Raw genomic sequence first — 13,869 nt, 5'->3', positions numbered from 1 at the left:
ATATCTAAAACTGCTGAATTGATATTATGCTAACATTATTTTTACAACATTGTGGTAATATTCGCACTTTAACATTGTCACAAGATTAAGAAAATAAACATTTTAGGCTTCTGTTTCTAATATTGTCATAAGATTAACACAATATTGTGCGCGGCGAGCACAATTCGACCGCGTTTGCTATTTCCGCCACCAGGGCGCGCTCGCCGCGGATCTGCCGTTGCGGTCCCTTTAAGGGCAAATTAAAGGGCAAAAACTGCGACCTTTCGCTTTTTGACGTAATAGGCACATGATCCATAGGCGTCTAACCCATCTTACCGATATTCTTAGGCCAAGGGCTCAAATGGAGCTTTTTGGCAACGGTCCGCGCGCGGCCGCCCCGTCAATGGGGCTGGTTCTCGTTTCGCCTGGGCAGTGCCCGTTACAAGTGGGATCCAAGTTGAATACTTCAGCCAGTGCAAGCAGCCAAGAAAGTAGCTGACTTAGGAAGGTTCCTCGGCACTCCAATGTTCCGTATGCCTACATTAGGCATTGCGACGCTATGAAATTTCTTCCGCGAGGACGGCAGGTAATACGGCGTTCTATCGCCTACCTTGCCTCAGAGGTAAGATTGGAAATCCAAGCTTGTCTCAGAGGTAAAATAAATATCCTGCCAATACTATGGCAATATTTTAACATCAAGTCTATGGCAACATCATGATCACAATATCCGCTGAACAAGCTTGGAGCAATATTATTAACATAACGTTGTCACAATATTGAATATCCAAGTTTGTCTCGGAAGTAAAATAATGTCCCACCAATATTGTGGCAATATTGTCAGGATAGGCTTGGAGCAGTCTTACAAACCTAACCTTGGCACAATCTTTGGGCTCAAGCTTGTCCCAGAGGTAAAATAAATGTCCTGCTAACATTGTGGGAACATTAGCAAGATAAGCTTGGCAACTCTATTCAAATGTGAAAAAATGTCATACTAAGCTTGTACTAACGACCTATGTTTGCCATGAAAAACATTTATATGACTGAGCAAGTTTAAAATTATGATTTGGTTTACTAACGATTAATATTGCGTCATTAAATGTATGATTACACGTATTTTTATCGCGGACAACTTCGGAACTGAATTTTCCCTCTTTTTCTCTGAATAATCAGAGGATTTGTGTGCTCTCTAGTCTGCAATACACTACACTAACTTGGGTCCCCAAAAACAATGCAAAGGTTGGCAGTCTTTAAGGCGTAACGGATGAAAAGGGTAAAAAAAAATGTCCTCAAAGAAGATGGATTCATGAAGAGAGTCCTCTTTATGACACATTTTACGGCATTTTGATCCATAGTCTATTTTACGCACAAAATGTCTCAATGCTTTATTGCACTCATATGGATTTTCGGAACACCGTTTATTTTCATCAACTGTAAGTGTATTTGCAAGCTTCCGACTCCAGTATTTCTGATGCACGGACTAGCTTCAGACAATTCAACTTTGGACTACCTTGTCAGCAAAATTCTAGAGGTTTGTAAAATAACAGAATTTTAAACATCACATGCTTTTTGAAGTGTCAAATACATCCTCTTCGTAGAAATTGATGCATAAAGTATTTTTTGGATCTGCCTTCACTTCCATATGACGTCCATATGAAAAGTCAGTCCTTTCTTCCTAGTAAATATTTTCAATATAAATTTATGACACTGGCGGGGAGCTTCTTTTGCTTCTAGGTTGGTGTCATTTAAATACCTAATGTCGGAAGGCTTTTTTAACATCGTTCTGTATTTACTTACCTACATTTCTTTACGTCCCTATTCACATTTTAATTTTATTTGTATGGTGTCTAGAAGTAAAGCAATATTATTTTCACAATAAATACATTGAATTTATACCTAGAATTTTTTAATACGACTAAAAACTTCAAGTCAAATTATCACAATGCAAAAGAGCAAGATGTTGCACCCGCATGTCACAGATCATCTTGGAGCAGAACTCAAAAGGTGACTTTTTTCTTTTCAAATATGAAAAAACTGCTCTAATCCCAGGCTTTTAAAAATTCATCATTTATTTTTCTAGAGGTATCCAGGCACTCCTATTCACAACTCGAATGCTTATTCTAATTCTTTCAGCTACGTTCCACTTAGTAGCCAAATTGAGGGACATCTTGGTGAAGAGTTTTTAAAATTCAACCATCAATACCCAAATGGCTTTCACTTGATCTGTACGTGCGTATTTAATAAACAATAACTCTTTCAGAAAATTCTTAGAATATTTGAACTGATGGTCTATGTTTTAAGGTGTGCCCCATCAAAAAAAAGGGGGAAAAAAAGGTCGATGAGCAGTAGTTGTGTTGAAAGAAACTATAAAAAATGACTAACAAGGGAAATAAACCAAGAAGCACGCAATCTTTTATTTTAGCCCATTTGTAAATCGATCTTTAAGAGTCAAATCCGTCCAGTTTTGAGCATTTGGTTGCGCGGACACCACGCTGCAGCACAGTAAAAGCACAAAATGAAAAGAAAAAAAATTAAAGTGCTTTGGAAATCATTACATTTGACACGAAACCACCTAAATATTTACAAAACACACATTGAGTTTCCCTTTAATACGTCTTTTTTTTCATCAATTTTGATGAGAATAATCCATGCAGAGTATGCAAACATTTCAAAATCATGAGTCGAAAAACGCTGACTCCGTGAGTTTAAATATTTAAGTCAAACACAGCGGAGCGGCGAGCTGCCAGTACGAAACGCGCATTGGCGCCTACAAACCTAACAGGGATACTTCACGCATTGCGCAATGCGTGAGGTATCCCTGTTAGGTTTGTAGGCGCCAATGCGCGCATAGCGCTGGACGCCCTCGCCCGCCGCGCCTACTGACCTACTGTGTATACAGTATGCAGTTTAGAAATTCTACCAATCAGAAAACACAACAGAAAAATTTTGTTGTTCAGGGTGAATAATATTAATTCCTCTTCTTATTCATTATACCATTCACTTCAAAAACGTGTTTTTCTAGGTTACTCTCAAGGAGGCCTTCTATGTAAAGGCCTTGTACAGATCTATCACAACCACAGTGTTAAAAATTTCATTAACATCTCACCACCTCTCGCTGGATACTACGGTTAGTACTCAGATTTTTTTCATCGGATCGATTAATTTTGGTGAAGCAAACTTTAAAAAGAGGAGTGAACACAAAGTAAAAAAATAGTAAAACTCAGTTCACTTTATTTCAAAATTCATTTTCCAGGGTTTTAGTATCAACGAAACTTAAAAAGTTTATTGTTTTTAACATGCAGGGCACCACACCTATCCCAGTATGAGAGAATTTGCTATAAGTACCCAAGTAGCAGTAGCACGGATCGCAATTAATTAATTGCATGGTAAAAGTATTGCCACTGTGTCGAAGTGTTGTTTATGTTGCCTATCCTCCGATTGAAGGGACACTTCTCATTGGGTTTTTTTGCAATACAATTGGGATAAGTTTTGATTTTCATCGCATTGCAAATTGCGTATTTTTCTGACACATGGAACTTTTCTCATTGATTTTTTGAAATTAGCATTTTATTACCAAATGATGTAAAAGTATTGCAATTCCATGGTACAAAAATCGTAATAGCATTAAATCGCAATTATAGTTCAATATTTCCACTACAAACTGTGCTGCTTCGGTGTAAAGCACTATCGACCCTGCTCTTTTCAACCACTTGTTTGCGCCATCTCTAAAAATACGATTCTTTACCGTGAGTAGCAACTTTGACTGACCTTCTACACTGACTTACAACCATTTAAAAATTCCAGGTACCTTATTGTTCAACTTGACGGTCCCGGAAGAGAAATTGGTTGAAATCTTGTACAACCCAAAAACGCAGAACTCCGACTCCACGTCGAATCAATATAAAAACCCGAAGTACCTGGACCTGTACCTAAAATATAATGTATTTCTACCGTACATCAACAATGAGATCCGCACAGCAAAGAGCGACAGCTATAAGCGAGGCTTCTCGAGGTGTAAAAATATTATCACCATCGGTGGCCCTCATGACGGAGTCATTTCCCCTTGGCAGTCCAGGTAAATGGAGGGAATCAAAGGAACGGAAAATTCCTGCATTGACCAGGGGGGTGATTATTTATACTGATAGACAAGGCTATAGACAAAGAAGACAAAAGGAAAATGCAGCGATCCTCTATTATATTCTCAACATATTCCAAACTGTTTTTTTGCGATTTCATCGCACTGTTTACGCAAGGTAGAAATTGGCTAGAGCCCTCATTTTTGGAGTATCAACTCATCTCCAGTAGTCTTTGAAGGCGTGCTAACTAGTTTTTGGATAAAAAAATTTTTGTGCCCTCCACATACCCTTAAAATTGCAACATAAAACACAATGGACCACTAGACAAGGTACGAATTTCAGCATTCCGATTTATGTTTCTTACACAAAATTTCACGTAAAACACGATGCGCACATCAAAAATTACCGAAATCAACTCCTTACGAAGATATTTAATTTTTCTTGAAGCGTGAATTCAAACCATCCGCTCATGAAAACTCAATGCTCTACGTGATTCACATCGCGCGCTAAACGTTATCATGACAGTCTCTGCGATATAAAAATCTGGCAACGTCAATCTTGACGCTTTGGCTCAGCTATAGCAGAAAGGTTTGAAAGAAATACGGTCAATTATTAATCGGGAGTTAAAATTACATTATGTTCTGTGGTTGATGGAAAATCTCCAGCTCAGACTCCTTCGAATTATGATACCTACGTTTTTTTTTAAGGGCATATTTCTGAAAATATTTTGATCAATTCCATCTAAGACATTGTGTAATTTTTTTTCAGTCATTTTGGCTTTGTTGACGCTTATGGTAATGTCATCGAACTGAAAGATACAGAAGCGTACAAAAATGATACTTATGGACTCAAGACAATGGATGAGGAGGGCAGATTGATTAACCACGTTAGAAGCGGCATCAATCACACGTCGTGGGTCAATGATGATGGCGTTATTTATGACTTTATCTTACCGTATCTAAATTAAATTCTAGGGATTAGTCGTCCCGTAAAGTTTCACTATTTTTTTATGTACAAATTTTTTTTCTCCTTTACGTTCACTTTATTACAGATTTTTAATATTATTTACTGTTTGGTGGGTACGTTACTGATACTTCTATGGCAACAGAGGTCTGCAAATTAATTACAGATTTTCGAAAGATTATACTGCCTAGGGCCTCATGTTTTATCTTCACTCAGATCTAAACAATGATCATGAATTTGGATTCAGTCTAGAATACGTGGTCAGCTCCAAAACCTATGATTGACAATTCGAAAAAATGAGGAAAATTTGAAAGTGGATTGGACCTCTTAATAGTCTCATTAGGACAGTCAGTCGATATGAGTCTGTCAATATGTCATCGGGTTGTTTTGACTGTTTCCTGATTCAAGAAAAAGGTAAGATACTGATTCTTCCCAAGATCTTTATTGTTTTTCCCTTTTTCAAACCACCTTAAAAGCAAGTATTAAGATGAACATCGGACTCAAACTCCGCATTTATCGACACAAACTCAACAATTAATCAGGAAATTGTTTTTGCTCATAATTTTACTTTTTTCAAAATAATATATTCACGAAAACTTCCAAACTATTACTGGAACCTAAAAACTGTCCCAGATAATAATATTTTCAAATAAAGGAAAATCTATAGAGAAACTTTTAACATAAGCTCCCATATTTTGTCACATTCTCCTAGGTACCTCAGTGATTAGAGGAGTTTGTTAACTGAACTGGCAATACCACTCACAGTAAAAAATGCAAAGTAAAATACGTTCTCTCAATATGTATAATGGGCTCAGAGGACAAGGTGTATAAATGCAGTTTTTGAAAAAGTTGAGATACATATCATGAACTCAACTAAACCTAGTTAGAAAGTAAATTATGCAAAAAATGCACAAGTAAAATCGCACTTTAAAGTATCAAAAATTGAGTTTAAACTTCCTTTCCTTAATATCACCATGTAATTGGGAAACTTTAAACGCGGATTTCATCTTGAAACAACAAAAGTTGCACTTATGCGCCTTGACCTAAGGCTCTCATATGACATTTTTTTTAGCGGTTCGTAACTCTGTGAAAGTATGGTGATTCCGTAACCATTTTTATGGCCGTCTTCTAAAGCAAAAAACATACAACAACGTAATTAAATAAAGTTAGCATTATACCATGATGAAAACAGCCGCCATAACAATAGACATCAATCTTCCTCGCAATATTCATAATGACATTTTTTGATAATTTTCAGCTTGTATGTACGGGAATTAAATTATTTATTATACATTTGCAAAATGTAAACTTCGAACCTTTTATAATTACGAACGTATACCTATCAATCAGTGCGTCTCCCTATTTATGCCCAAAACTGATAAAACATAGAGTAGATTTTTAAATGAATTTTACCGATAATACCTATACTCAGATTACTAACCTATTGCATAGTTTTGACCACACCTAACACACGTTGGTGGCATTACGGCCACCGTTTTCCAGGGTACAAAAAATTCACTATTAGCTGATTGCTTGCTACGTAGTAAAAGCCAACAGTGCAGATAGGTACATTATGAAATCCTCGATGTGACGAGGCGTGAATGATCAATTATCGATATTTCCCAATTAGAAACTATGTTAAAGAATCGATTATTAAGGTGTTCGTTGCGAACATCGTGTTTATTGATCCTTTTCCATAGGTTTAAATATAGATCATTCGATACATTGCAAAGCACGCCACGCCATTGTATCGAACCTCGGATCAAAAGAAACGGCTTGGGCCTCTGAATTCCCGCGAGCTGCTCAACTCACTCCAGATTAGTTAGTAAATTTTAATTGGCAAATTTTTTCGCACTTTTATTATTTGCCGGACTGAGTCTTGAGCGGCTTTCATCTTTTCCCGCACCTTAAATCGGATCTTCTGATCAACATTTCGGCAGTGACGGAGAGGTCGCGTAGATACCGTTGAAGAAATTCTTTCCTGCTTGGATGAGGAAACTGGTGCCATGATATGAAAAGTGCTCTAAAAAGAAAGGGGAGTGGGGTGCTATACCTACTCCAGAAAGTAAATGTTGGGATCTTGACGTATTTTCACCATTAACTTTTTTTTGAGTCGTGTCACGTGTGTACCAACTTAGAAGTCACTCAAAAATCGGACCTGCGGCAAAAGGAGGTGAGCCTAAAAATAATTTTAATATCTCGGCAACTCGTGGACCTTTCAAAACTATAGTGCGTTAGAGAGCCTACCTTACTGGCATACTTTTGTAATACCAACAGAACATTATCCACAAATATATTATATCTATTATATGGTGTTTGCCCGCCCGACAAGGTGGTCGATGCACTGAAAAAAAGATTTGTAGAATTTACCATTCCTTCACGCTGTGTTTCAAGCAGCGTTAATTCTGAGTCAATTCTGCCAGAAGAAAGGCAAACGTTACTATACACTGGCACAGGTAACCATTCCTCTGGCAGAATCGACTTGAAGATTGGTAGATTTGGTGGATTTGGAGATTGGTAGATGGATTCACCATTCCTTCACGCTTTGTGAAATACAACGTAAAGGGATGGTAAATCATATCAATCTTTTTTTTCAGTGTGGCAACGTTGCTGGCATGCATTATTTCTACAGCAGCATTGCCAAGTGCCATTGAAATAATAATAATATTTTAAAATATTGCAAAGCATTATAGCAATACACTGCCCGCAGACGCGGGAAACTAGAAAATACGTTTTACCAACTACGCAGATTGCACGTGCTGTGGAACTGATTTCAGGATTTTTTAACGTATGCTCAACGTGATTTTCGTGCGATCTTTTGCGTGCAATAGACCCATTGATAGCATCAAGTAAATCGTATCTCATGGCAGCGCACCCTGGCCACCAATTCGTGAACAATAACGCATATATGATTGTAGTTTTAATTCAATTTATGTCACTTTTGTTAAACATTGCCGAGTGATGTTGTGGCAATGTTCCACATTGCTGAGCGGGTGTGATGTAAAATAGGGAAATTTTTAATATTTGGTGTAGCTTCGTATTTATATGTATTCCATAATTATTCTTGATCTATCCATCAATAGGGCTTAATTATTTACAAAAATCAAGAGCCTCCTCCAATTTTTTTTTTTTTTTTTTTCCGTCGCACTAGGTGGTTTTAAAATTTCCAAGGAAACACCCGGATCCGTAAATACGTTTTGTCTATCAACAAAACTGCACAAGAAAAATTTTGCAAGAAATTTGGAAGACGCGTAGCTCCTATCATGCAAATATCAAGCCTCCTGAAGCCAAGAATTTTTCTCCTTATCGTGACAATCGGTGCGGAACTCTGCTTTGGAAGACGTTTACCCAAACCAGTATTGCTTATCCATGGTCTCACAGCAGGAGCAAATAGCATGGCGTACGTAGCAGCCAGGATAAAGCAGGTTTGTTTTTTATGCAATTAAAATCGTCACTGAAAAGAGGAAATTTCTTTCGTCGACCGATCGCGGACCCGCGGTATGTCATTTGTCCTGAGTCACCGGTTTCAGAAATGCATGTTTCATTTTTTTACTCTATCAAATATTTCTTCGAATAAAAAAGTTCAAGCTGTGGACACTGTGTGTGGATCGACGACACGCTAAATGACAACCTCGTGATAATTACGAACTTTACATAATGAAGTATTGACATCACCAAGATTCCTGTAAGATCAGCAGCGCGTGCATACATAAGAGGAGCAATTGTAGAGTAGGGAACGAAAGTATGAAAAAAAGTTGATAAGCTTCCCCAAACTCGCATTTTTCTCCAAAATCAGTCTTTTGACCCTCGTTACGGCCACTGTTCTGCCGTGCTAAGGAAGAACGCCGTATGAGCCTTCAGGCGTTACTAAATTTCGGTTGATAAAACACGAATTTCCTAGTAAACAAATGAATGTTTTTCTTCCAATTTTTCAGATAATTTTGTTCGCAATTTCACCTAAAGTTCAGCCAGTTTCACCACCAGAAATCATGATGCATTCCACGAATTATAGACCTTCAATGACCAAAAATTCATGAGTTTGATGAAATTCAAGATGGGCCCACAACCCTCGATCGGACCCCCCCCCCCCCTCCTTAAAGTGTGTTTGGAGAAATAATATTTCTCTTCATTCCTTGTTTCAAGAATCATTTATTCCGACGGAATATTTCATTTTTAATGAAACTGTTTATTTTTTAGCACAACCCTGAGACAACTATATACATAACGGATGCTTATTCCTACGCCGCAAGCTTAGCTCCTCTTCAGCAACAGCTTGATGGGGACATAGGGAGGCAATTTCGACGAATCTCCAAAGCTCACCCAGAGGGTTTCCACGTTATTGGTGAGCGTTAAATTAAATAAAATAAACAAATTAATAAATAAATAAATAAAAAAATAATAAATAAATTTAGTGTTAATTTAAATAAAAGCATGCGATAAAATAAAAACAGAAGTGCATTCTGCATGGTTTTTTTAATCACAATTATTTTATTTATTATCAGCCTTGCGTTGTAGTTTGAGCCGTGTAGCAGCCAGTAAGGGGTCCTACAGGTTTTTTGTAGCGACCAGTTTCTGTAGTGAGATGTTTAAGAAAGAAAAATTACCAAAAATTCATCTCTTCTATAGCTGCTCAGATTTTGTCTTCATGTTAATACCTCCCTTGAACATTAAAAACAATGAGGAAATCTGTTACAGACAAGGATCTTTAATTGGACTGCATTTTGCAATTTGAAACTATAAATTCTGGCTCTTCTGGAAAAGCACTTGTGTGTATTGGAAAACTAATGACAGATACGTTGTTTTTAAACCGCGGGCTAGACTTTATAGTTCCAAATTGGAAAATACAGTCCAATTATCCTACAATTTTTCTTCAGCACTTCATCATGTCCTACATCCTTTATTAACCACCAGAAATCGAAATATAAAAAGTCATTCATATTTTTTTCTCGTTATCTCTTTTCAAAGGACATTCACAAGGCGCGTTGCTCGCTCGAACGCTAATCCAAAGTTACATCAACCACACCGTTCACAACTGTATATTCATGGCTGGAATTCTGGATGGAGAGTACGGTAAGCTTAGAACATGCAGATGGCTAAAAAATTTCAGCTTTGGGAAAATGTGGTGTTGGTCAAATTTAGAACAATTATTCCTCTGTAAAGATGTTTATGGCTTTGTTGCGTCACTCAAATTGCTGAAAGTAATATCTAAAGCTGTCTACCAAAGTCGCTACCTCGTGGGTTTTTTGGTGAAATAAAAACCATAGAGAAACATCAATAAATTTCATTCACGAGGAATGGAAATAAAGAAGGAGAACGTCAACCTGTATAGCGACGGTGACACTACCAGACCATGTATCTCGTTTGCGATGTTGAAAAATCTCCGCTCCCATTGAGGGCCGGATTTAGGGAGTGGCCACATGGGTCGCAGTCCATGGCGGCAAATTCAGGGGCCGGCAAATTTTGCAATTTTTTTTTTTTTTAACTAGGTATTGAAGAAGGTATTTATTCAGAAAATAATTACGAACGAGAAAACGGAATAAAATCTCTCATTTCCTGAGAATACAGTAATTTATAATTTTGTCGTTTTTTGTGATACAAGAGACTAGCACCTTTAAGTAGTCGAGTTAAAAAAGAAACCAAACACGCAACTTGGCCTGGAGCGGCGCGGCGCAGAGAGCAATGACGACGGGGACTTGAGATGAAAAGGAGAAGCCATCGGCGCGGCGGCGGTCAGCATGGAACACATATTAGCGCCTGCAAGACTGCATGAATACTTCACGCAGTGCGTCAAACACAGTGCGTTCAGCAGCAGCGGTCGGCGTGAGACGCATAGCACCTACAAGACTGCATGAATACTTCACGCATTTCGTCAAACACAATACGGCCAGCGCGGCGCGGCGGAAGATTAAATTATTAAACCACATTTATGTTAGTTCATAAATGTGGTTAATGCAAGTACATAATTCAAAAGTGCAGGAAATCAGCTCTTTTAAAAAAAAAATTGTATTGCCTTGAACTTTGTTAACATTACATAGTTAGGCAAGTTTACTCAAGTTTAAGACTTGTGTATTGCACTCGAAAAAAATATTTTCCACTTGGGTTAATCTCTATAATAGCATGGTTTGTAACAAGTGCAATAATTGATGACTATCAAAGGTTGGCAACAATTTCCTCCCAGTTCCAGAATACTGTCATTAATTTTCATCCTATGGACATTCATCGGACCCCAAGTCACAACGCTTCCTGTGCAGGCACCCTAGTTATAATATTGTTGCATCTGTTTCAGGGACTCCAGCCTTCGTCAAACCGCTGCTGCCTCTCGGCGAATTTCCACCAACGTTAGAATTTATAAGTACGTTGTTTTACACTCCGCCCGCTCAGAGCAGCTTGTCGGCGGCCAACTTTTGGCACGACCCTTTTCAACCAACGAAGTACTTAAAAGAGAACACGTTCCTACCATACTACAACAATGAGATTCTCACGGACAAAAGCTACTCATACAGACAGGCAATTATCAAACTGAAGAAAATTGTGTGTATTTTTGGGCCTGACGACGCAGTAGCCATACCTTGGCAAACAGGGTAAGCCATCACCGTTGTATGTTACGATTAAATTCTTAAATGAGTTAAACTGTCATGAATTGGGCGACCTATGCAAGACATGGTGGTTTGTAGTGCTGAGGTAAGCAAATGTAATGACATGCCTTTTTTAATCTTCATTATAAGTCCCTAAAAACTTTTGTTCCGTCGATTTTCTTTAATAAAAAAACGCATTGTTAGGGGCTCAACAGACAGGTTTTCAAAAACTCAATTTTACAAAGAAATGATTGATGGTGAACACGTCTTAGGTCATTATCGGATTCAGGAGAAAAACGTAATTATAATTCTTTCCAACCAAATCTCCCTCAATAAAGAGTACAAGGGTAGGGGGGGGGGGGGGGGGGGGCACACCTCTACCGCGAAGCTCTCGGCGAAAAAATTCTCAGTAAGTCCATGTTGAAATGATAATGTAATGTACTTCATCGATGGTGTATAACTCTCATACCTCTTGTTTTTGGTGTTTCTAAATCTCTGCTCCCTTTAATTTTCTTATGGGGATTGACTCAACATTATTATTTGAACGTTTCACAGGGTATTTTTCGCACAAAGGAAACATCACTGAAGATTTTAAGAGTTGACGTTGAGTAGTTTCACATTTGTGAAATTAAGTACGACAGGAGGTCTGCAATGTTGCTAACCAAGCTACGTAGTTTGGGAATTAAACCCTCGATATAACATTTCAAATCTAGAGGATCGAAAGTTTATAATTTCAATTGATAAAGGAAGTATCTGACTCAGTCCTAAAGTCAGTATTTTGATTTTATTTTCAGCGATTTTTCATTTTATGATTATTACGGAAGGATGCGAAACTGCACAGAACGACCCATTTATGATGCAATTGGATTACGAGTTCTTGACGAGCAAGGGAGGTTCAAAAGGTACATTCATCCAGGGGTCGAACATGCTCAGTTTGTCTTCGACGACGAGGTCATTAGTAGGTACGTCCTTCCTCATTTGGATTGATAGTCGTGGAAAGTCCTGGACTTAAGGGAGTCGGACGATAATGGAGATGTTGCATGTGTGAGGGATTTGCGATTTGACTGTTGATTCTTATGTAAAAGTTCGCGAGAAACACGATGGTGCCGCCGGTTTTCTCTGAAATCATCTCCCAAGCTCAAAAAAAGCTCTCAAAGTGAGGCCAAAATGGTGGGGATATCCCACCCTACCCTGAGAGTCCACCTCTAAATCAAAACAAACTCTCCATGCAAAGATGGGAAGCAAATACATTCGCAAGGTTGTCGTGTTTTCAGTCTTGCAGTCCCCAAATAAAGTGGCAACCCTGCTAATGTATTTGCTCCCTATCTTTGCATGGAGAGTTTGTCTTGATGTAGAGGTGGACTCTCAGGGTAGGGCGGGATATCCCCTTCATTTTGACCTCAACTTGAGAGCTTTTTTTGAGCTTGGGAGTTAATTTCAGAGAACACCAGTGGCACCATTGTGTTTCTCGCGAACTTTTACATATGTATCAACAGTCAAATCGCAAATTCCTCACACATGCAACATCTCCATAGAAGCAGTGGAAGTTTTGGGAACCTCTCTAGACGACATGCGGTTGGATGGGCTGTTCCTCTGAAAAATTGTATGCAAATTGATGCCAACCTCGTGAATACCACTTTATCACACCTCAAACGGCACACAACATTAATATTGGGCCTTTATTTTGCATTTAAGTGTTGGTTCTGGAATCAGAGTGACAACACTTCCAAGTGAAAGATGGTGAATAGGAATGTTATCCAAAACATGTATAATGAGATTGTAAAAAAATGTAATATAAACTAATTGTCAAATAAACAGCGAATTTAATGGTGAAATCTGATGTTTCCTTCTCACAATTTGCCGGCTCACTACCTATCTATTAAGCTGTTTTAATGAGATCATTACTTAATCGAAATTTTATGTATTTTAATGGGTCGGTTGCGATGGTCATAGAATCGAGTTTTGAAGCTTGATTCTTATATGTAGATTAGCCCACAATAATAAAATCTGTCCAAGCAGAAACTTTTTACGTCCAATATTAACCGAGATATCGCCCCTTGAAAATTCGAGTTTTTGACGTCATCCACTACGGTAATGACACCCTTGGTTTCTTCCACCTTGCTCTCATCAGTCGATGTAACGCACATTTGCACTAGTTATTCAACGTGAAATTCGGATGAAAGTAGGGTGGAAGAAACCATGGGTGTCATTGCCGTGGTGGATGACGTTAAAAACTCATTTTTTCAAAGGGCGATTTCTTGGTTAATATTGAACGTAGA

At 38.2% G+C, this 13,869-nt stretch overlaps 2 protein-coding genes across 2 annotated transcripts; both read left to right on the top strand.

Moving 5' to 3' along the window:
• Positions 1 to 986: 986 nt before the first annotated feature.
• LOC140223802 (lysosomal thioesterase PPT2 homolog) lies at positions 987 to 5,032 on the top strand. The gene is made up of 5 exons (XM_072296805.1): positions 987 to 1,507; positions 2,057 to 2,201; positions 2,999 to 3,103; positions 3,781 to 4,051; positions 4,821 to 5,032. The coding sequence occupies exons 1-5, from the start codon at positions 1,349 to 1,351 to the stop codon at positions 5,017 to 5,019; spliced, it is 879 nt and encodes a 292-aa protein (XP_072152906.1). The 5' UTR covers positions 987 to 1,348; the 3' UTR covers positions 5,020 to 5,032.
• A 263-nt stretch (positions 5,033 to 5,295) lies between these two features.
• LOC109030441 (lysosomal thioesterase PPT2 homolog) lies at positions 5,296 to 13,437 on the top strand. Its single transcript, XM_019041392.2, has 6 exons — positions 5,296 to 5,429; positions 8,167 to 8,440; positions 9,213 to 9,357; positions 9,981 to 10,085; positions 11,302 to 11,596; positions 12,385 to 13,437. The coding sequence occupies exons 2-6, from the start codon at positions 8,279 to 8,281 to the stop codon at positions 12,575 to 12,577; spliced, it is 900 nt and encodes a 299-aa protein (XP_018896937.2). The 5' UTR covers positions 5,296 to 5,429; positions 8,167 to 8,278; the 3' UTR covers positions 12,578 to 13,437.
• Positions 13,438 to 13,869: the final 432 nt, after the last annotated feature.

This window comes from Bemisia tabaci, chromosome 2 (genome assembly GCF_918797505.1).
Source record: "Bemisia tabaci chromosome 2, PGI_BMITA_v3".
NCBI lineage: Eukaryota > Metazoa > Arthropoda > Insecta > Hemiptera > Aleyrodidae > Bemisia > Bemisia tabaci.
Note: the sequence above shows the minus strand (reverse complement) of the source record. Positions and strands in the feature narration are given on the sequence as shown.